General features: G+C 30.1%; 2 protein-coding genes across 3 annotated transcripts; one reads left to right on the top strand and one right to left on the bottom strand.

Annotated features, from left to right (window-relative positions):
- The first annotated feature begins 3,106 nt into the window (after positions 1 to 3,106).
- On the top strand, positions 3,107 to 5,866 carry LOC108778462 (ornithine decarboxylase 2). The gene is made up of 7 exons (XM_018545651.1): positions 3,107 to 3,290; positions 3,697 to 3,773; positions 4,215 to 4,387; positions 4,508 to 4,808; positions 5,028 to 5,267; positions 5,375 to 5,583; positions 5,767 to 5,866. Exons 1-7 carry the CDS (start codon positions 3,107 to 3,109, stop codon positions 5,864 to 5,866), a joined length of 1,284 nt encoding a protein of 427 aa, XP_018401153.1.
- A 772-nt stretch (positions 5,867 to 6,638) lies between these two features.
- Positions 6,639 to 20,027, bottom strand: LOC108778439 (dipeptidase 1). 2 transcript variants are annotated; one of them, XM_018545620.1, is made up of 12 exons: positions 19,746 to 19,775; positions 19,002 to 19,031; positions 13,076 to 13,226; positions 10,713 to 10,875; positions 9,972 to 10,255; positions 9,190 to 9,247; positions 8,594 to 8,770; positions 8,386 to 8,476; positions 7,400 to 7,475; positions 7,163 to 7,313; positions 6,971 to 7,086; positions 6,639 to 6,863 (listed from the first exon to the last, which is right to left on the bottom strand). In XM_018545620.1, the coding sequence occupies exons 1-12, from the start codon at positions 19,747 to 19,749 to the stop codon at positions 6,782 to 6,784; spliced, it is 1,383 nt and encodes a 460-aa protein (XP_018401122.1). In that variant the 5' UTR covers positions 19,750 to 19,775; the 3' UTR covers positions 6,639 to 6,781. The 2 variants fall into 2 exon arrangements, with proteins under 2 accessions (XP_018401122.1, XP_018401129.1); XM_018545627.1 differs by lacking the exons at positions 19,002 to 19,031; positions 19,746 to 19,775 and adding an exon at positions 19,916 to 20,027.
- Between the last annotated feature and the right edge of the window lie 5,384 nt (positions 20,028 to 25,411).

Genomic DNA, 25,411 nt, shown 5'->3' with positions numbered 1-25,411 from the left:
GCAAAGCACTGGCTTATATTCCCAAGGAACAGAGACGTAAGTGGGATGAAAAGTCAAAATCTTGTTTATTTTTAGGATACCTGGAGCATACAAAAGGCTATCGTCTTTATGATGAAAATACTAAGAGAATTTTCAAGGCGAGAGACGTAGAATTCTTTGAAGAAAGGAAATCAGAGAAAGGAGAAATGAAGCGTTCCAAAGATATAGATAAAAATAAATACGGTATCGTACCAATTAATAATACAAATGAATCTAATGAACCAGAAAGCAATGATTCAGTGGGAGTCTCTACTGAAGATCTTAAAGGAGATCGAAGAAGTGTAGAAGAAAATGACAGCAGCGAAGAAAGCAAAGAATCAGAAAAATCAGAAGAGGATAAAGAAGATCAAGAATTGTTAAACAATGAAGAGCAAAATCTTCGACGAAGTGCACGAACACCGAACCTAAAAGTTGGAAAGATTATTTTAGTTATAATGTACAAATGGAATCTCCAGGGACTGAACCCATGACTGTTCATGATGCACTAGAAGGAAGCGATAAAGAAAAATGGCAAAAAGCAATGCAAGAAGAATATGAAGCCCTAATTCAAAACCACATCTGGGAACTGTGCACACCTCCTAAGAATCATAAAATACTAAGAACGAAATGGATCTTCAAAATAAAAGACAAGGAAGGAGATACACCACGCTATAAGGCCAGGTTAATGGTAAAAGGTTATAAACAATTACAAGGTATCGATTATAATGAAGTATATAGTCCTGTAATAAGGTTTAACACACTTAGATGTTTAATCACTATAGCAGCTAAGGATGATTACGATATAGATCATCTTGATGTAGTAACAGCTTTCTTAAACGGAGAATTAGAAGAGGACATATACGTGCAGCAACCGGAGAACTTTATCAAAAAGGGAAAAGAAGAAAAAGTTTGTAAATTAAAGAAAGCTCTGTACGGTCTTAAGCAAGGAGCAAGAGCCTGGAATAAAAGATTAGATAAAACGCTTAGAGATTTAAAGTTTAAACAATCTCAAATAGATTCAAGCTTATATATTAGAAAAGAGAGCTCTACAGACATCATATTTTTGGCGGTATATGTAGACGATCTCTTGTTATTTTCAAATAATGACAAATCGAAGAAATACATAATTAAAGGCTTGGAACAGACATTTAAATGAGAAACTTAGGTTCTGCTTCAACAGTACTCGGAATTGATATACAGCGGAATCGAGAGAGAAAAGAAATTTTTCTTAATCAAAAGGATTATATTAAAAGAATTCTTCAACGATTCAACATGGAAGATTGTAATCCAGTTTCTACACCAATGGATATTAATCAAGTGCTCAGCAAGGACATGTCACCAAAAACACATCAAGAAAAGGAAGAAATAAGAAATATCCCGTATCGAGAAGTCTTAGGAAGTTTGATGTATGCATATCAAGTAACTCGAGCGGACCTGGGCAGTGCAATCACAATTTTAAGTTTCTTTGCTGAGAATCCAGGAAAGATACATTGGAATGCTCTGAAACGTACGCTACGATATTTAAAAGGAACCATGAATCTACAATTAAAACTAGGCGGCTCAGAAAACACGAAGCTAGTAAGATATACAGATGCGAATTGGGCAGGAGATGTAGACAGCAGAAGGTCAACCAGCGGATATGTATTCCTTTTGGGAAATAGTGCTATATCGTGGACTTCAAAAAGGCAGCAGACGGTCTCTTTGTCAACAACGGAATCCGAATATATTGCAGTGGCATTAGCCAGTCAAGAACTTTTGTGGTTAAAAGGACTTATGTCAGAAATAGACAGTACAAGTGTGAATCAACCAATAATTCTTTATTCGGACAATCAAAGCGCGATAAAGTTAATTCATTCAAATAATTTTCACGTAAGATCAAAACATATAGATATAAAATATAAATTCGTAAAGGAATTAATTTCAAATAAAACTGTTAGACTAGAGTATATTTCTACTGTGAAAATGGTAGCAGACTCACTAACTAAAGCCGTGACTCGAGACAAAACCAATTTTTGTAATGCAAGTATTGGTTTAATAATTAATTAATCATATGTTAACTGCCTCGAAATGGGAGAATGAAGATATAATTTGTATGTCGCGGCAGATCGAGACAATTGTATGTGTGTTACACTTTACAGATGGTATCAAATAGTATGCTAAGTTATCCGTCAGATGGTATTATAAGATACGTTTCCTATGTTCATTTGCTTTTTTCATCGGTCTATTGTTCTCGATCTGCCGCGACATACAAATTATATCTTCAATATTCTTCGCAATCTTATTTTTCACAGATTTTAGATTCATCATTACTTTAACATTTACATTGTTAAATTTTAATATATGTCTTTCAACATATTATTAAAGATCTAATAAGATGCTATATAGAAGCATCAAATAATTGTTAGATGTGCTTTAGCAATTTAACTAAAAAGTGATATTACTGCGGTAGTTGTTTAGTGTTGCGTTGTAAGTCTGAAAAAATTTTCAGCACGTGATTGGGAACTACATACGCGGTATATAAAATTCACACATTATAATAAGCATAGTGATCTAGCTTTGACCGTAGATGGCTTAGTAGACCGTTAGTTATTGCGGTTTCCTTATTCTTGTTAATTTATAATTGTACGGTCGTAATGAGGATTCTAATATTTGTCAGCTAATAAAGTTTCATGCTACAATGCGATCGTTTTTATCTGTAATAGCCAAAACTTAACAATGACACTACATAAGGCGATATGCTCTTAAGTTCAATTTAGCTATTAAAATTTAGTTGTTATATTGTCAAGTCATTCTTTGCCGGATGTTTACCTATTTGACAAGCATCAGAATACATATTCTTTTTATTATTATTTGCGTCATTGTAAAGAGGAATCCCACCAACAGAGAGGGACGTACATTTATTTTCAACAAATCTTATCATTGAACAAATGAGAGTTGGATTGTAATCGTATATTCAAGCAATGCGGCTTATCATAATATCTCGGGCTGCTTATAAGTAATCAAGCGGTGACACTTCTCTGGACAGACACTTCCCATCACTTTGTTACTCCCGGTTCGTTCCAATACTTGAAATCCAAGATTGCGGACCATGTCTCCTGACAATTTCAACGAAATTAATGTCTTTGACGACGTAGTGGATAATATGAACGTTATTAAGACTATAATAGATAGAAGAAATCAGGAAGACGGTTTCTACATTGTGGATATTGGTAATATCATTGACAAACATCGCGAATGGATTACCAAAATTCCGAGGGTTACCCCACACTACGGTATGTCAGTTTTACCCTTTCTCTATAAAGTTTATTCTACAATTGCGTAAGTAGTTTGAAAGTAGATGTAGTTTTAAGAATTGATCAATTATATGTTGACTATGAGGAGAATATTTGACTGTGATTGGTGAATTTTTACAACTATATATATATTACCTTTAACAACTACACTTACGGCTATTGTAGAACAGGCATTAAGCCTATTCTATAATTGTATTAGCGTAAATGTAATTTAAAAAATTCACTAATTACAATTGAATATGAGGAGAATATTTAACTGTGATTGTGGTGAATTCTTACAGCAATTACTTACAACTGCATTTACGCAATTGTAGAATGGGCCTAACGTCATTTAAATTTGTACCGAAAAATTCCGGTTTTTGACCTTCTTTTAAATTGATTTCAGCGGTTAAATGTAATCCCGATCCGAATGTAATCAAGATATTGGCAGCTTTAAATACTGGCTTTGATTGCGCGTCCGAGGTAAATTTTCTTACTTTTTGCCACGATAATATTCTTCAATATCGTAAACGTTAACGCCTGTATTTATATCTTTTTTTTTATCGATAAATGCGCGTATTTATTTCTAAAGTTTTGCAGTATATACTAAATGAGCGCAATTATTGGTAAAGATGAAATGTAAATACTGTGAATTCAGATTAAAAATTTTTATTTCTTAATACATATATTAATTATACTGATTTAATGATAAAATTTTTGCGTTAAAAATGCCTTAAAATAAAATATAACTTCATTGTTACTTTTCGCATCAGATTCTTTTCTTTTTAAATCAATTTTCTTTAAATTAAATCCAAAAATCATAAATAAATTCTTGTGATTTTTTTACATGATATCTTTCTTTGCTTGTCAAGTCGTGGGGCAGAATAGGTTTAATTTTAACACGTAATATATGTGTCGAAATAGCAAGAAATTAGGCAAGTGATGCAATACGGCGTGCAAGCTGACCGGATCATATTCGCGAATCCATACAAATGCCCATCTCACATTAAGTACGCCAAGAAAATGAATGTCGAACAGATAACCGCCGACAGTGAATTGGAGCTTTTGAAAATAAAGGATCTTTATCCCGAGGCCAAGTGAGTGTGTGAAATCGTTGTGCTTATCATTCGCCATCGTAGCTACAATCAACATCCGGTTGCTTTTCTTTCTTACCTATCATCCTTCTGATCGTTATATATAATTTCGTGATTTAATAGAATAGTAATACGCATACGATGCGACGCGAAAAACTCGGAATGCAATCTTGGATTGAAGTTTGGCTGCGAACCGGACGAGGATGCTGTGCGGCTGATACAACTTACGATAGATCTCGGTCTCACTTTGCACGGCTTTAGTTTTCATGTCGGTAGTCCGTGTGGGGAGTTAAATGCATATAGCAGAGGCATCGGTATATGCAAACGATTAATCGCGATCGCCAAATCGATGGGCTGCCAAAACGTACAGCTGATCGATATCGGTGGTGGTTTTCCCGGTCAAATTGGAACGAATATCGACAAGGTATACACGCTTTGCTTGCACGTCTTAGGTTCAGTTTCACAACTCATAGTTAACTCCTAACCGAGATTCAATATATGTATTTCGCATTTTTTCCAATTCTAGAAAGAGATAAGTTGAACCTTGATTAAGAGTTAATCGTAAGTTGTGAAACTGGGCCATAGTTTCTTTTTATTTGGCAGTCAAAATAATTTTTTAATTTATATTTTTAAATTTCTTCAGTTTGCCAATATTGTGAACGACGCAATTCGAGATCTTGATCCTAGCATAAGAGTTATCAGCGAACCTGGAAGATACTATGTTGAATCAGCATTTATTGTAGCCTCGTTCTTACATTCTAAAAGAATCGTTCATAAAAACGGCAAATTTATGAGAATGTATTACGTAAATATTGGAACGTATAATTCGTTTCTGGATGAACTAATTTGCCCGAATCCTAAAATTCTACAAATTCTTTTTAAAGTACATATATAATCATGAATGTTATATGATTTATTGAATATTATCACTAAATATTACAATATAAATCTGTTTGTTGATGTAAAGTAATTTATTATTAATTTATATAGCCGGCGAGTGATGAGAAATTTCTTTCGACTTTATGGGGACCGACTTGCGATTCGTTTGATATAATTGCTAAAGATATATTATTGCCAGAACTTCACATCGGCGATTGGTTAGTTTGGGAAAACACAGGTGCTTACAGTTTATGTCTGTCCACCACATTCAATGGATTTCCAATTCCAAAAGTCATACCGTTTATTAGGAAGACTCAGTGGTTAGTACTAATTTATTAAATCTTTTTTACACACGTGCATAATCTTATTTAGTTTACATTTTTTAATATAAAGATTACTTAAACAAGATATTTAAAGGTCTCTGTAAACTATTCTAAAGCAACACCCGCACTGTTTAATCTTTAATTTTACTTAATGACTGAATAAAACATTAATTTTTTCAGGGACAATTTAATGACGGAAATCAAACTGATGCAAAGATCTATGGAATTTACAGAGTGGTCCAAGTCAGTGGAAAGAGAGCATTACATTGAAAACCGCTGACAAATAAATTAACAGTTAATATAAAACTTAGTATATTAAATTTAATATAAAACTTAAACAGATATTTAAGTTTTTTATCGATTAACTTTGATTTTTTAATAATTATTACTTATCTCAATATCTATTTAATCGCTTTCATCATATAGATGTAAATATACTTAATAATAATTATGGATGCAATTATAGTAACGGCTAATATTGTAAATGTTTAATTATTCTTTACGATTCTACATTTGTAATATGAAAGTCAGATTCTTGTTTAATTATATATCATTTACCGAGACTCGTACCAGCGACCTTGCAAAAGTTAGGCATGTTGAGCTATGCAATCTTCGTCTTTTTATGTATATAATTATAATCGTGACGTCAAATGATGTAATGTTTACTACTTTTAAATTATTTTTAAGAAATATAAAATATTTGATAAAAAATGAAATGTTAAAGAAAAACGCTATTTATTACTTAAATTTTAAGCTATATAACTCATGATTATCCGCATCTTCTTATTTGTTTACAAATATCTTTTATTAGTCTTTGCTAATAAGTTCCCAAATCGAATGATTATATCTTATTCATATCTCGAGATGGAAAACTATCAGATAACAAGTACTTCATATTTAAAATAATCCTAGGAGAGATATCTTTAAGTATTATATAATAAAGAGTAATAATAATTTATATCTTTCATTTGCATAACAAATGTATATTGTATTATAGAAAAATAATTTTATATAATATTGTTTATAATATCATGATTATCTTAATTTGGTTCGAAAATTGTTAAGTGTGTGAGAGTATGGAGAGAATTGAATAATATCTAAACAACGTTATAACAATATTCAACACTTTTATACTTTACTTTTTAATATTAATTATATGTTAATAAAGTTATCACATATCGTTTTGTAAATTTTTTCACGAAGCCTCTGGTTTAGTAATTGTTTCCATAGTGGTACTTAAGTTAGATACTTCATCTGTTGTTTTTAACTGGTCCCATCTAAAATGGTAAAAGAACTTTAAATATCGAATATTATAAAAAAAAACTACCATATTTTTCCAACGATAAATTAAATTAACAAAATATTTATACAACATAATACATACTCAAGTGCGGTTTGACATGAGCCTGGAGTAAGTCCTTCATTCTTTTGCGCAACATATAATTCGTTTGCCGTTATAATATCTTCCCGAGGCGATTCGGACGATAATGAGTCCCGCACCTTTTGTAAAAACGTAATAAAACGAAAATATATAATGCTATTCATTTGCAATTGTTTTTATAATGTTTGCACCTACCGCTTCTGCAGCTTGCAAAACTCGAATGAAATTCCTGCCAGCCAATTTTTCCAAATCCTCCTTGGTCCACGTTGGCTCTCCCTTTTGACTCTCATATAAACGGTCGAATAGATCGGGATACTTGGAAACATCTTCCAATCCCACTGGCATTCTGATTAATTTCATCAAGTATATTTCATTCGCATTTATTTATTGTTTTGTGTTATGTGTTGTTGTAGAATTAATGTAATTACTTACATAGATATACCATCATAATCTGCGCCGATACCGACATGGTCTGGTCCGATAAGATTTCGAATGTGATTTATATGTTCTGAAAATATATCAATATGTAATTAATTAAAATATAATAGAGATTGAATAAAAAATTGAAATGTGTGTGTTAGTCGTATGTAGAATTGATTGATCAATGAAATAATAAACATTTAAGGATTGCAATAGAATAAAAGAATAAAGAAAAATATACAGGACTCTTAGTATTTAAAATCAAAGAAAGATAAAGACAAATAAGAGTCAATTATAAAATTGTATACAACAATTCATAAGGATTGCAATAGAATAAAAGAATATATTACTTGTATATTATTTCATAAAACATGCGCTTTTTAGTCATTACATCTTTAACTTTGAAAAATCATTATAGCGGGAAATTTATTAGATTAATTTTTATTTTTTTAATTTTATTGTATCTTAAACAGCACGCATATTAAAATCAAAACATGAGATGTCTTTAGAACATGTTCTGATTTTAGACATGTATGTATACAGGCTAGATATGTATTTGAAATACTTTTATTTAAAACACAATTTTTTGCAATAAAAGTAGATTTTATCTTTTATATTTCAACATCTGTACATGAAAGTATTACGCGTTTATATATAAAATTGAAAAGGTTGAGAAGGCTTTATGTATTTTGTAATTTAAATAATAACATTAATTGTCAATCTTAGTATTTAAAATACAAAATACAAAATACTTTCAATCTTTCATTTTAATACTGAAATACAAAATATAAAGTACTTTTATATACTTCCATAAAATATAGAATGCAAAATATTTTCATGTACTCCGCTGAAATATAAAATATACAATGCAATTGTCTCACACACACAAATACCGTTTTCAAATAAAAGTATTTTAAATACGTGCTCATCCCTGTATATGTATGCTGTCTAAAATAATTCATATACATATACTGGGTGTAATTAAAGATATAGTATACTTATGACATCCTCCATCGTCGCGTTCTTCGAATCGTTGCAGTTCACGAAGTTGTTGTAAAAGTTCACCATAACAATACCGTTGTTCTTTTTCTGAAAGAAAGAATGTGCTTTTGTGTAATTTATCCGGTTCCTTCACGTAAAAAATTTTTTATTCTTGCGGTTTTTCCGAGTGTGAAACAATTTTTGTAAAACGTTGGTGGCACTTACGACTAACTGCAGAATATCATCTGGAACGTTCCTGTAGTTATTGCATATGCTAAAAGCAGACGAATGCGAGAACATGACAGGAGCTTTTGTTATTGCAAGCACTTCCCGCATGACATTGTGAGAGGTGTGAGACAGATCAACCAGCATTCCAATTCGGTTCATTTCATAAATAATAGTCTATAATTTATAAAATACCATTATTATTGGTGATCACTGAAATTTTTAATAATTAGACTATTTCATTTAATACAATATGCAATTAATAAAAGATACAAATTCTTTAGATCTCGAAGGCTGTAGCTATATAATATTACAGACAATCGCATGTTCATTTTATTTTTATTTAATCAATGATTGACGTTTTTGTCTAATCAAACTTAAATGTATCTCATCGATTTGAGCAATGTGTTCATGCTTTCCGATTATCGAAGGCGCTGTTTATATCAATAATTAACATCAATGTCCATCTCATTAATTATCGAGATACGCCGCGTACTCGTAATATTTTCATCATGTGATGATACAAAATGAGAGTCAAAGCGTTACATCAAGCTTATAAATAACAACGATAATTTCAAAAATTTTAATATACATACCTGTCCGAATTCTGTCAGATTGTAAACATTTCCCTCATTCACGGGCGATGCATCAGCCCTGTCAAAATAAAGGTAAAGTCCATAAAAAGATCGAATTTTATTTAAGATAAAATTGATTTAGGATGAAGACTGAAAGATGAAGCTCTCCGTTTCCGACATAAAGACGCCAATTGCACTTGTAGATTATATAAAAAATCTACAGCAATATGTAGATTATATAAAGATATTATCGGTTATTATTAAGGAGGGGGAAAAAATCCGTAAATTTCATGTGTAGGATGTGATTATTTTTGTATTATAATTTATATTTTCAAGAATGTTGCGTTTAAATAGCATGAAGTATTAACGTATCTAAGCATGTAGAAGCAGGATTAGGATAGTGCTCCTACAGCACGAAAGATCGTAATATTTCATAAAACATTGCTGCAATATTGTAGCAATATTTCAGTAATTAATCCAGTTTGATTAATTAAAAAATTCGATTGCTTAGAAAACTCAAAAAAGATTAGGAATCTTCGGGAGAATCTTCTTCACCAACTCGTGGTTCTCTTGAATTGTAATGTTCCAGGAATGTAAATTACAACATTGTTTTACAAAACACTAAAATTACAGTATTTCATAATATTGATGCAATATTTCCAATATAATATTTAAATTTCAATATTGTATTGCTGCAATTTTTGTAATATTGCGCACTATTAAAATATTGCTATAATGTTGCTATAATATTTCGTGCTATAGAGGTGGATTTTATCCATACAAGTCGCATCCGTATGACGTACCACGGTGTGTTGCAGCCGTGAGTCAGGGTAACATAACGAACTCCGAGGTCATAGTAGAGCCTCAGAACTGCTAGGCTCGAGTCGAGGGAGTGGCCGCCCTCGACGCCTATCATGGACGCTATTTTGCCGCTCCTCCATGTGGTTTCGATGTCCCCCGCGGCGGTGACTAATTGCAAATTGTTCGGATATCGCTGAATAAGTCGTCGAATCACGTCGATCTGCCGTAACGTTAGTTGTATGGCATCCTTGTATTGCGATTCACACGGTGCGTACGCCACCCAGAACTAAAAAATCGCGTGATTCGCACGTTATTGCGCGAACAGCAAATAGGATTATCTCTTTAGTGGGAAATCCCGAGATAAAGGCTTCTTCACGAAGATTGAGATATTGACCTCTCAATAAACACCAATTGAAAGTAAACAAAACATCATGTTATACAATTTCATACTCAATAATACAAATGTAAAATAAAATAACACGTGTGTTATACATAACTGTTACATTGTTGAAATTGACGTTACATTATTTTGATTGGTTTTTAATTGAACTTCTTGTAGACATGCAGCAAAAAATGAAGTAGCGGACAAAAACACGAGAAAGAGAAGATAATGAAAGGAGAACTTATCAGAAAGGAAACACTTGAGATAAAATGACTAATCTGCTAATTGTGGAGCAAATAGGTTGCGTGAATCTTAAATAATTAATCTTGTATAGCTTCTCATACAAAAGCCCATGACTCACCTGTCCACCTACTTTTCCCTTACTTAGACGAGGTAAATCGGTGAAACACGTAGGACAGGCGGTTCTTCCCCAAACATCGTCGTTGCTTAAATCATCTTCAAACCGGAAAGTCCGTAAATCGTTGTGTAACTTGTTATAGAGATTGTCCGGTAAATCGTTGTGGCTACAAATACAACGGCGATTGCAGATAAATTTATCTAATTAGAGGAAAAGGAAGGAGAAGCGTAGGATGCAGATGCAATATTATACGCATAATATTAATTTACAAATTGTTTCAAAATATTTTATTAAAAATATTTTAAAAATATCTGAAGACATAGTAGTATATCGATGTAAGCATAGAAATATTATATTCCTAGTTTACATCGTATACACTTGATATGGGTAGTAACTTTCTATTGAATTACCTTTCTTAATTTCGGCGATACATGAAACATATACGAGATATGTATATTTAATTAATCATTTTGATGTATATTGTACAAATTTAGTACATTATTCTTTAAATACACATATTGCTAAAATTAAAATAATTTAATAAAGAAAATTACTAGTTAATACGCGTATCAAGTGCTTGATGTAAAAGGAGAGTCCTATAGATAGCACAAAATACTAAAAAAAAATGTTAAAAAAGAATACTAAAAAAATATACGTCTCTTTTAAGTTGTCTTTTCGACAAAGCGAGAAGATGTCTATAAAATTTGGAAATGATCTTTTTATACTATGATAATTATTTGTCTCTATACTTTCATTAATTTATCAATGTTTAACCGACTCATGATTGATAACGTTTTAAAAATTTATGTATTATAAAATAAGCTTTACAGTTTTTATGAATTTTTAATTATGTTAACTAAAGAAAAACCGGTAGTTCCGAAACATATTGTATTTAATTTTAGTCATTAATTATTATTTAATTTTATTTATTAGAATTTAACTTATAATGCTCGCAATCACTGGCTTTAGTTCACATTTAATTGTTTTCACATAACACGAGTGATTCAATATATTTAAAAAAAGAACTTTTTCATCATCTTTATATGATTATCTTTTCGGCAAAAAATCGACAAAAAGATATCTTTTCATATTATCGAAAAGATAATATAAAAAAGATATCTTTCCATTATTTTGGTACTTTTCATCACTCGCAAGTGTTTGCGGTATCATCACTAAACGGATGTGGCGGAGTTTGACTTCAAAAATTATAAATACAGTTCATTTAAATTTTTTTAAAAATTAATTTTATAGGATTAAATACTGCCTAGTAAGAACACTTCTTATTTTTTTAAATCGGAGTCATTTATTATGAAATTTATTGACACGTTTGAAATTGGACGCAACGATTTAACTTTCAAAATTTGGATAGATTACTTAATTTATAGATACAAATAATGCCCCATGTATATGTATACAATAAAATTTTAAATAAAAAAATTAAACTTTATATTTATCTACAAATGTGTAAAAAATATGTTTCTTAAATTATGATTTTATAAATGTTTCCGTTGAAATGTTCCTTATTGATGCTTAACGATATAGTTAATATACACGAGTATATTTATATATATATAACTTAATAAATATAGTACTATTCTTAAGTTTAATTTTTAGTTTGGCACAATGTTTTTTCGATACGTATTATTAGTTTTTATTATATATAAATTATTAAAAACAGTATCATTTGGATTTTACTTTTTAATTTAGTGTGGCGCATATCACTTGAGTTAAGTAAATTTTGTGATATAATAATTTTTGAAAGAGAGTTAAATTATTACTTTTGAATTGGAACAGGAAGATCTTCAATGAAAATACAAAAGAAACGTGTCAGATTACTTAGGTTTTATTATAGAATATAAATTAGTAAAGACTGTACATTTACGTTTTACTTTTTATTTGGTGCAATAGATTTTTTTTTAATTACGCGTGTATACTCGTAATGCTTTTTCAATTTAAAAAAAAAGTTTATATGTATAATATATGTATATTATTATGCTATTGCAAAATACACTAAATTTTCTAGTCCATGAATATTAAATGATTTATGATCAATCTTTATTACATTAGTATTTATGTAAATATTACGTCAAATTGTGAAACAAAGAAGTACAGAAGATAAAATACGTAGGAAAATATTATATATAAGGCACAAAAAAATAAATATTTTAATTAACAGCTAATTAAAGAATAAGACAATAAATTTTAATTCAATTGTTGATGTATCTTCTACATGACGCAGCTCGTAATGTTTCGGAATTACCCAAAATTATCTGTAACGTCACCGTGCTGGTATCGATCGAATATATATATGTCAAAGTAATTTGTTTTCTCATCGGCACGCTTCTCTGATTATACGATTAAATTACCCATCAATAAGAGGCGCCAAGTCGAGAGCATTTCGTCCTTTGAAGGTGTTCATGCTCAGACCCACGGATAATCCGATCACAAACAGAAGAACTGACAGACAAACGGCGACGTTAATGTACACCATTTTCCCCGTGCAATATTTATAAATGCCTGAAAAAAAACGAAATAGAACGTCTAATAATAACAAAAGAAATTGAGAAGCAAATAGTTATTGTAATTATATGTAATTGATATAAGTAAAATAGAAAAAAGTAATTTTGGTCTTAATTTTGATCTATATAATATGAAAAGTAGATTTCCAAAATACATTTTTTGTACAAAATTTTATTTTTTAAGTAAGAAATGGCATAGTGTTTAATGTTGAAAGACTCATATTTTAAGCTATTCTATGAATATAATATACATACTAACTTAATAAGCTCTTATGAATTAATCAATAAAAGAGTGAGCCAACTACATTATAATTGTGTATGTATTTAACAATTATAATATACATATATATAGCTATCTTAAACTATAATTTGAACAATATAAACGTTTCGATTCTAATTTTTATATCTTCTTCAGTATAAAATATTCTAATTTTAAAATTTAATTATCTCTAAAATTGAATTAATATGGTCATCCAGATATTATAAATTCATTGAGTTCCAATTTACTATTAATAAAATGTAAATAAAACTAATAATTTTTCTAACATTTACATGAATTTAAACAAGTTAATGACTGAATTTCCTGGCTTCAGTGTTATATTAAGTTGACTAATTTCTCAAGTAACGTGATCTATAACATTCGCTGCAACAGCAAAAATGTAACTAGTATAATGTTTTATCAGCTTTAATTACAACTATTTAGCAGCCACAGTTATTTTAGCTATATTAATAGCTATGCAAGTATGACAGCTAATAAAAAAGTAAAAATACAGCCACAGCTATTTTGACTATGTTGATAGCTGTACAGTCGCTGTGACCGCTAGTAGAAAAGTCAAGATGCAGCTACAGCTATTTTGACTGTAAAAGCCAAATATTAACATATATGATAATTTTACAGTCAAAATAGCTGTAATTTGTATGTCACAGCAAAAATAACTATCAGTTTAGGTTAAAAATATGTATCAGCGATGTCACTTATACGGACACATGCGTTCATTTAAGTGGTTCTAAAATTATTACTTAAGGATCTGTGTAGTTCTGTAATTAGCGTATTTATAAATTTGCGTCCGCGTTAGTATAATTATATGTACGTTATAAATTGTAATATGTTGTAATAATTAATTAATCCTTAAATTTGATCTAATTCTAGTGAGACAAAGATATTCGGGTTGTTTCAAGTTCAATTTTAGCTGAAAAAAAATGTTTTTATTGTATATTAAATATTTTTACGTAATTTAAAAATTAAAAATTAAACTTTCATTGGATATTTATATATGAAAAACATTCTGCTTATTAATTTATTTTATTCAGATTATTACTATAATATATATAGCTATGACAACCTTTTTACAACAAAATGGTTGTGCAGTTGAATGGCCGCAACATCGTTTCCAAAGTCTAAAAATGTTGTTCGATTTTTGCTGATACAACTTTGTCACAATAGGCCTGTTCTTTTTGGCTAAACTTTTGCACCAGTTCATCTTTTTCCCTTTTTTCTTCTCCTGGAGAGAAAAGAAAGTCCTAGTGCAAATGTTCAGTCAAAAAGAACGGATCTAATATCATAATGACGTTATAGCAGTGACTGTCATAGACAAAAATGCTGCGATTTAAGCTGAGACAACGTTATCACGTTTTAAAGCTTTATGTGTTACTTGGGTTACTATAATATAAATTGAACTATATTATTATGTATTAAATATCAATTAAATAAATGTTAAGAATTATTAAAAATGACTATTATTCATACTTCACATAAAATAACACAAAAACAAAATTACATTAAAATATTATAACGATAATGTCGTCCGGACAATTCTGTATGAATTGTTATATAATGTGTCAACATACAGGTATAAAGAAATAAATATAATAAGAGAGAGAAAATGTTAAGGCTTTTTAAAAACTTGTATATAAACATAAAGCTTGTATATAAGATCTAATAACGCGATATCATTCTGAATTCAAACTGGATTTTTTATTTTTAATATGAATCATCTTAGAAATTAATCTCTTTGCTCTTTCTTCATTCAATATTCTTATATTATCCCAATCAAACTCGTGGTTATGTTTCAACCTATGTTCTGTAATCACTGATGTTGATCAGTATTCCAATTAATATGGTTCTTATGTTCTTTAATTCTTGTATTTAAACATCTACTAGTTTGACCTACGTATGAACTTATCAATCTTTACAATTAATTTATATATATAGTTAATTATATTACTTTTAACCAGTAAAGGAAAAGCTTATCTTTTTGTACTCTAACGAATCTACTGAGTTTATTAATACCTTTATAAGCTATTTTAATTAATTTGTTTATTTTAATTGTTTGATTAAAAAAATTTTTTATTTTATCTGATATTTTTGGCCAAAAATGGAATTGTGAAAAAAATCTGTTTATTCTGTAGGTTTGAATCCATCGTTTGTTCCATTCTTTATTCTTTATTTGTTGTTTCCATAAGTCAAATTTTTTATGTAATCTTTTTTTTATGGTAGCAAAAATTAATTTTAGAAGATAACCATTATTAAGTACCACTTTATAATTTTATTAAAGTTCTGATGAAATTTAGGGTGTGAAAGAAGCAACACTCTATCAATAATGATATCCATTTTCTGTTTTTTTTTGGGTAGCTAAAATAATAATAATTGAGAAACTTTCTTAAAAATGTAGGTTTCTCGTATCACAAATAAAAATAATATTGTTATTATCCTTGATAATGGTAATATCCAAAAAATTCACCACCCATCTCTATTTAGTTTTTGAATTTATAAAATCTGGATGATCATATTAACTCTAGTTTGAATATAATTAAATTTTAAGATCGGAATATTTTATACTGAAGAGAATTCAAAAATTCGAAACGTTTATATTGTTTAAATTATAATTAAGATAGCTATATGTATATATATTTGTATATTATAATTATTAAATTCATACATAATTAAACGTAGTTGACTCACTAAGGGCTTATTCTTTTATTTATTGACTACTCTATGATGTTTTGGAATTATTTTTAAAATTTTTATCGTCAATTTATGCTGAAAAAAATCTAGACATTTAAAGTGTATTATGTTTTTTAACTAGAGACAAATAAAATGCATTTGTTTATAACATTATTATAATACAAATAGTATATTAGAAATAGTATATTAATTATGTTCAACATTTTATATCTTATTGATTGGCAAATTGTTACTTTCTATAAGACGTAGTTTCTTTGTGGTATTTTTTCTCATTTTCTGAAAGTTATAAATTTTGGATAAAATGCTTTTTAAAAGTCTACTTCTCATATGTATTACTTATGTAAAGAATATAGCGTAAGATGAAAATAAATAATACAGTCTTGGTTATAAATATAAATTTAAATTTATTGCATTTTCATGGAAAGGGCTGTAATAAAATGCAAATAAAAGTTCACAAAATATTAAAATTATTTTATTTTTCAATAAAACTGTTTTATTTTTTTAGTTATAAAACATTTATATTAATTTGTGGGAGTACTTTATATTTTTGGCTAATAAAGTTGCGGAAACAAAATGCGACAAGTGTTTCGTTATTATATCAAGATCTGTGATATTTTTTTACTATCTGTTACTATTTATTGATCTGAAATACAGAGGAAATGGTATCTTTCCGAAGCTACAAACACACACACACACACACACACACACACATACATACATGATTCAATAATGGAGTGTTTATCTTTAGTCGTAATTCTTCATAGGGTATTCACTCGACGGGTGAATGATAAACACTCTTGATTCGTTTAGAGCATTTATGTTGGATAAGTGTTAGTTATTGACGCTATTGATAATACATGATAAAGTACATAAAACGTAAGCATCATTTAGATTTAGAATATGATGTAAAATAGCTGATAATTAATGATGTAACAATATAAATTCAAAAAGTGTATATATATAATTTATGATATATAATATCTAATAATTTAGATAATGTTAAGAATTTTTGGATTGTCATATATGAGTTTATATAGCTTTTTGAATTGCTATACATGTGATAGTTCTAAATCAACGAAAAATAAGATTAAAAATTCGATAACAAAATATTAGCAATATACATTCAAAAAAATTGTATATAATTTATGTTGGATAAGAACTAAAAACTTTTAGATTGTTATATGTATATAGATTTCTTTGAAAGTTACTGTGTTACAAAATCAAAAATTTAATAAATTATTAACAGAGTGCTAGAGATTTGTTACTATATAAATCTGAAAAGTGTATAGATATTATATAATTTAATTTACATTAGATAATGCTAAGAGTTTTTGGTTATACATTTCCTTAAATATAAAAAATATAATTTTAATTACGTTTTTGAGGCTTTCACGGATATTTTCTTCAATTATACCAGAAGGTTTGCTGCAGGTTATCGCCGTGTCTTTCTTCATTATTAATGCCAATATTATTAATACCAAATGGCATTAATAATGAAGAAAGATACGGCGATAACCCGCAAACCTTCTAGTATATAATTTTAAATTAGCAAAATGTAACAATACTGACCGCACTCTACCGATTACTGCGCTACAATCATCAATAGAGGAACGTGATACTATGTTGCTGTTCTCGAAGAAATATCACAAGAATTAACTACATATACATCAAATTACAAATAACCTCTTTCTTTAGTATGCGTTATAATTTTAGTTTTCTCCGATGTTATAACAACATTTAAAATGACCTCGTGTGAGGTAGACACATTTGTTTTATTTAAAATTAAAAAATTATTATTAAATGTATTTGTTTCGCAGCTCTGTTTATATAATTATTTTTAATATGTCCTTGTTAAAAAAATCTGTAATTGTATCTATCGACTCGTAGATCTTGTTTTTTATAATCGATTTACAGCAAAATGTAGTTACAAATTTCAAAATCTAGTAACAAAGTGTTAGATTTTGGACAAAAAATTTCTTATTATATTAGAAGGATTAAATTCATACTAATTAATTTTTTTCAATTTTACAAATGTAATAATTTTTAATAAATAAGCAGAATGTGTGGGTATATATAACTAAGAAGTATAGAATTATTATATATACATTGATAAATATAACCAAAAATATGCATATAAAAAACCGTTAGAATGAAAATGCTTATATGAAACATTTAATAATTGTTTAAAATTTCGATTGAACACTTTTGCCTTAATCTTCGATAAATCTAGGCAAAGTTAAATTGCAACAGACAACTCAGCAAAATCATGCTGCTTATTTAGTGTGATAATTATTTCTAAATAATATTTTGTTTATAATATTGTTATAATTACTTTTAAAATATCTTGTATTTATTGCTATTTATTTTTAATTACAAATAATTAGTAAATGTTTCGTGATAAGTATTTTCATTACAACGCCTACGAATTTTTTGTATACTATATTCTAAATAACATGCATGTTGCATAAGATATCTAAAAGACATCTTTTATGTTTTAGGCATAAGACATCTAAAAGATGCTTTTTAGATATCTTATGCAATATAAATGTTATCTGGTATATTTCCGGTGTTATTTATCAACGTAAAATGATTTTTTCGAAGAGAATGAATTTTCAAGGATTGATAAATAAAGTAAAAAATTTTAATTTTATCGATAACATAATATTATGAAAAGATTCGAACAGCTTATGTCGTTATATATTAAGAAACTTGATCTTTACTACTATGTGCGCATTATGATTATATGGATTTAAGTATATTTCTTCCCCCTCTAGAGCAAATATGTTTACAATATAAAAAAATATTTACCAGTGTGTCTGATGTTATCACGTTGTCCAACTGGAGAGACAAATCGAAGCCTGCTAAGACTTTATAGATATATACATATATAAACATATACATATACACGTATCATTTTGTTACTTATTGCAATTTAGATTATCAATTATAATTATCGGAACAAACGTATCATAATTAAACGGATTTATTTGAACGGTATAGTCATAAAGCCTGTTCGTTTCAACTGTGTAAAAAATTGATAACCCGAATTAATTGAGTTTTGGGTACATCGATTCGTCAATAAGAAGCGAGATAAAAAATTTACAAATACCAACGTGAGTTATATCGTCATTTTATCACACTATAGCATTAAAAATTTCCAATGAGCATTTTTACACTTTTTCACTTCAACGAAAGAGATGAGCAAAACTGCATAATAAATACATTAATTGTATTACTTAACAATTTCAGAATAAAGTCCGCGAAGTTAAGTATTTCTTTTGTTAATGTCGAAAATTATATACATAAGCGATGATTTTATTATAAATATTCTGTTTGATTGTTTATCTTATATTACAGTTAATCGTTTTATTACATCAAGATAAAATATACAGATAAGCTACAATGACGTAGTCAACTTTTAATTTGATTTTTTCTTTTAATTGCGAAAATCCGTCTTTCTTTAATGTTACCACGCGTCTTAACTTGTTATATCTGTCAAAATATATTTATCGGACACACTATGGATCGATATATGATAAGTACTAGATTCACCCATGCTAAACGTAGTGAAGAATTCCGACGGTGACGAGATCAAGCTGTGTACTGTTGTGAGATGACATCGCCTTGAAACGCATTTAATGTGTGTTTCTACTGTACAATTGTACATACATACCTACATACGGAGCGTTAGTACATATAATACATTAGCTTATAATAGGTACCTGCTACGTTTGATGTCTCACTCTAGGAACGATAAAGTTCAGTTGCATTTGATACTCCTACAGCAGCACGACGAAAACTACATATCTCTCGTTCTATTTTGAATCGTCTTACTGTAATTCCTCGGTACATGCTATTATAGACCTGATAACTATAAAATGTTGAAATCTTTAATTATGTAATAGACTTTTGCAGAGAATAAATGCGTGCGTTTGCGTTTTATTGATCGCATGATGCAGACTATCGCGAATTGTGAATGGATAATGGTTCGATATGTGATACACTGTTAGTACTGAAAAGATATGGTATATACGTAATATAAACTATGACTTTTTTTAGTGCTGGTATATCTATAATAGAACAAGGCCAAAGTTTAATGGAACTATCAGCTATCAATCTAAATAAAATGTAATTTTTTGTTCTAAGGATAGACCTTATTTCATACTTAAACAAAAACTAAATACATATTAACGTGTGATAGATAATGCTATAAAAAATAATTGCTTATAAAGACATCTTTTTTAAATATTTCCAGTAAGAGTTGAATTTATTGAAATATTGCATCGAAATGTTATTCTTGTTTGTATTTTTCATTCAAGTTATCATATTGTTTATTTAAATAAGCATTTTTTTGCACATAACGCTAGAAAGACAAATATAACGTTCTATTCTCGTTCTGATATTAAAATGCGAGATTTATTTTTAAATAAGAAATAATGTATATTTTTATAAAAGTACATTGCATATATACAAAAATATAAATTGTTTCTTAATTTGGATTTAAAAAAGCAAAGACAGCACTACCTACTGTTATCTTAATACAAAATATTTTTTAGTAAAATATTTTTATAAAATTATATTGCATATGAACAAAGGTATAATACAAAAGTATATAATTTCTTAATTTTGAAATTTTATATATTTATTATTACTATCATTTCATATCAAATTATTCAAAAAATTTATAGAAATCCATATTATATATGTCTTTAATAAGTAAAAATTAAATAAAATTGATTAAAAAATAATTAAAATCAGTTAGCAATTAGTGCTCAGATATTGATATTATTTTTCAAAATAATGTAGAATAGTTAATTAGATTCGTTATGAACGACAGGATGATAACAAGTAAGCGAAATGTCTGCTTTATCATCAAGTGATAATTTGCTTCTGTATAAAGCCTAGAGATGTCATCAAGTGTGTTGTTTAAAATATGCTATCATCTGATGAGCCATAAGCTTAAGGGTCTGAGCACAGGATTGCCGTAATTACATTAAGACTTTCAGGACGATTAACAAGATTATTTTTGACTTGCTTACAAACGATTAGATTACTTATATAGCACGTGGTAGCACGCTATCAAGAGATATAGCAATGCCCATTAATTCCAACGTCATACGCCAATACTTGTTACGACTACAACTTAAGTCTGTCTTAATAATGTGTTACGGCAATTCTGTGCTCAGCCCTAAAGTTCTCATTCGGTTAATTTTATAACAATTATTAAGACATACGAAAGAATAAAAATATTTTTTTAAAAAAAATTTTTAATGTAATTTATAATTCTTGATTATATAATTCACAGACATACTCAATTATTCGTACTAATGTACATACTTTCACGTGAAGAAGTGATAGTCTTGCCTCAGATTGGTTGTATATTACATACTGCGGGACAACATCATTGTTTGCAACTCTGAGTAATTTTTAAATTTATATTGTATTGTCGCTGATGATGATCCGAAACGAAGGATCGAAACGTTCGACATGGTATCTATGTTATAGATTTTAAGATTGTGTTTTTGCGCACTGCTAACAGCGTTGACTCTTAATAGCCTTTGTATTTGCTTAAATTTTTTGTATTGTTTTTGAAACATATAAGAGTCTATAATTCAATTATATTATTAAATTATTAATTTTTTATAATAAAAATCGTAATTGATTTTTATTCTTTCGTATGTCTTAAAAATTGTTATAATTATTATGTAATAAAATATGAAGTAAAGTTCTAATTATCTTTAATAAATCATAGAAAGTAGGCTATAATTATGTATATTGGAATATATATACACGCAACTTCATAGGAATAATTTTTTAATAACGTTGAAAAATATGATAGCAGTAAATATTGTAGATAAAATTTTAAGATAAATTTTTGTACATATTTAGTTTTAAATTCAACCCGCACATTTTATATTCGTTTATGTACAATATTGAAATACCTGGGTTAAATGAGTATATTCTTCGAAATTTTTTCAAAGAGAATAGTTTATTACGAGCGCAAAGCAAAACAAAAAAGTTTACAAAAGATTATGGCTTTAACACACTAGTCATGTAAAAATTTTCTTGGAATTGACACACATTTTGTATACAATTTACTGCATGCACTTTTTTAGGGTCAACTAATATAGATAGAAAAAAATCGCGCGAAGTTTGCCGCACGAAAAGTGGAAATCCATCAAGATTGAATATCATGATGCCTAAGCACGCTTTATGGCGTGTATATTAACTTCTGCGCCAGGTGAAGATTTCGCAGCAATGTCGGAATATTCTTTGGATTCTTTAGAGAGTATTGATAATGATTCCTTGAAGAAACATATCTCGGTCAGTAGTGATAATGACGATAACCTAAGAATAATCAAATCCGATAACAGATCCAGCAAGATTGCTTCGTTTCAATTGAATTCTACATTAACATCATTATCGCAAATTAAAGGTATCAAAAACGAACTAACTTTAAAATTTAATTTTAGAAAATAAAGTTCTCTATAAAAAAGATTTAATGATAATTGCAATGTAAAAAAATATCTAGAATATTTTTGACAAATATTTTCTTTTCTGGACAAATCAATATTATATTTTTAAAAGATCAATAAGTTAAATTCTGCCTAATGTATCAAATTAAAAGAAAGTCACTATTAAAAAGGCAAAAGAATAATTTATGATGTATAATGTCGAACTTATAACAAAAATAATGTGAGATTTAATCGAATATCTCTTCAAGATCTGCCGAAGGTAATGCTCCGGGATTAAAATCCTATATTATCGTATTACATTGGAAACGGCTCTCGTTTTTCCCTCGTTAACGGGAGATAATTGCGCGCGGGAACGTGTATACGTGGCGCGTAAACAATAAAAAGGACGAGGACAGCAGCAACGAGAGACGATCCGCGTAATGCGATTCGATTCGCCGTAATCCGGAAAGTCGTAGCTTTTGTTGACGGACGGACAGATAACGCCCGCTAATTAATTAATGATCAGCGCAAGGTACCGTCAATATGGTGGCGATGGTCGTCGGGAAGTCGATTGAAAGTTCGATGGCAGTCTGAGAGCTCGTGGACCGAGCGCAAAACCGAAGGCGATCGATCGCCTCGTTAACGACAGTACCAATTATATAATATAAAACGTAATATCTGTGGCTGATTCTCCTCCTCCCTCTTGGTCGTTCGCGGTAATGTAAAACTCTGCGGGATAATTAAAGCGACGGACAAAGTTAGGTGGGATAAAGTATAGCGCGCGCGTGCTAGAGAGAGCGAGAGAGAGAGAGAGAGAGAGAGAGAGAGAGGGAGAGAGAGAGTAACGTGAATGGCAAGGAAATCCGCTATTGATTCTAACGGGAAAAATGCAGGGAGGGGTGAGAGAATAATAGAATTTTATTATATTCTGGGGCGAAAATATATCGGAAACGATAAACGGTAAAATATTGAAGAGAGAAGAGTTGTGTTAGGAGAAGGAGAGACGCGCGTTTTATGCTGCCGCCGTATAAGTTAACAGAATATTAATACAATGCATGCAAACGCGGATGTTAATAAATGGAAAAATTACACGACGCGTACAAATTGCGTTACGTCAATTGTAAAATGTTGAAAAGAGCATTTGTTCCGCGATGATACGGGTTTATTTAATTGTTATAAGCAAATACGCAGCTTTGTCCCATGCAAAAGAGCGCATTCTAATCACGCATTCTGTCGACAATCTTTTAGACAATACGACGGAGGCCAACTGCACCGTACGTAAAGACAGGTGCACGGGCACAACCGGCGCCAGGAATTCGATAATTACGAGCGGAAGAGGATTCGCCCGACGACAGGAATGCCGTGCGACTCAAGAAGAACCGTGGCTTTGCATAAGAAAGAGGAACGACGTCGGGGAACGGTGTACAGGAGAAGGCGACGAAAGTCGTCGTCGTCGTCGTCGTCGTACGTCAGGACCGACGACGATGGCAACGACGACGGCAACGACGACGACGGCGACAACGACGACGACAGAGACGGAGCGATGTTCCCTGGGGGCGCAAAATTCTTCGTCAAAATGCAGTCTGCGCGACAACGAAGGTGGTATGAGAGCCGACAAAAAACTCGGCAACATTCTCATACCATGGATCCGGAAACCGGCCAAGACTACCTCGTATTTGGAGCTTTACCGTCGCAGATTCAGTTAGTCTCTAACGAGATCCTCCTTCGGTAACATACGCGGAACAACGTGTTGCCGTCTTCTCGCGTCGCCGACGGCAGATCCTGATAAAAAAGGCGTGGCAAAGCGATGCAATTTCCCCCCGAGGACGTTTACTTTCTTTCGTGATTAGAAGCCGGGTGCGTTCGCGAAAGAGATTGGGCGAAGGGAACAATGAGATTCCCCAATCCGACGGACGAATCTTGTCACATAGCCTAACGTTGTCGCTCCGTTTCCTAAAACGGAGAGAGATTTTTTAAATACGAAAGTAAGAGGCCAACGAAATGGTAGGCTCCTTGTTACCTACGTTTTCCGTTTTGATCCGGTATGAGAGGAAAGCATGGCGACAAATGTAGTACCAATTTAAGAGTCCAATTTTCATGAATACAAAAGTTAAAATTATCATTTCAAATACAATGCAAAAAATGGTCTGTTTCTCTTCTCTGAACTTTTAAATTGAAGTAAGCTTTTTAGCTGAATTAATTTCTCGCTCAGAAAAACTATTGACATTGAATTATAAATGTGAATGTGCGAGTTTTTTTTCTGCTTGCCTCTCTCTCTCTCTCTCTCTCTCTCTCTCTCTCTGCATCTCTTTTTTGATCTTTTGGAAAAAGAAGCTTTTATTTGCGTAATTCACAGGGGTCTCATGTAAATTTGTCAGAAATTTTTTCTCCGTTGCGCACATGAGAATCTCGACTATTCGCTAATACACTGTCATTACACTATGTCCGATTGCAGGGTTGGGAACACTAAGTCATACATTTGAGTTTTATTCAAACACGTTATTGTAAGGCATGGAGTTTTATTTTGCGAGATGCTCGCCGCGAAAGGAGCTTTACCGCGGCGCGATGCAGGCATAGCTACCACAGTTTCTACATATTACGGCGCAGTAAAGTTGCACGATGAAAAAAGTTATATTTTTGCGAAAGGGGATTAAGCTTCCTGTAAAATATCTGAAACTTTCGCCAGAAATACTGTAACCGCTTTACGTTTTTTTTTCTGCGATGCACAGGTCTGTCTCCTAATTGTGAAAGTAAACTAATTTT

Source organism: Cyphomyrmex costatus, unplaced genomic scaffold (assembly GCF_001594065.2).
Source record: "Cyphomyrmex costatus isolate MS0001 unplaced genomic scaffold, Ccosl1.0 scaffold119, whole genome shotgun sequence".
In the NCBI taxonomy this organism is placed as follows: Eukaryota; Metazoa; Arthropoda; class Insecta; order Hymenoptera; family Formicidae; genus Cyphomyrmex; species Cyphomyrmex costatus.
This window is presented reverse-complemented; position numbering and strand designations above follow the sequence as displayed.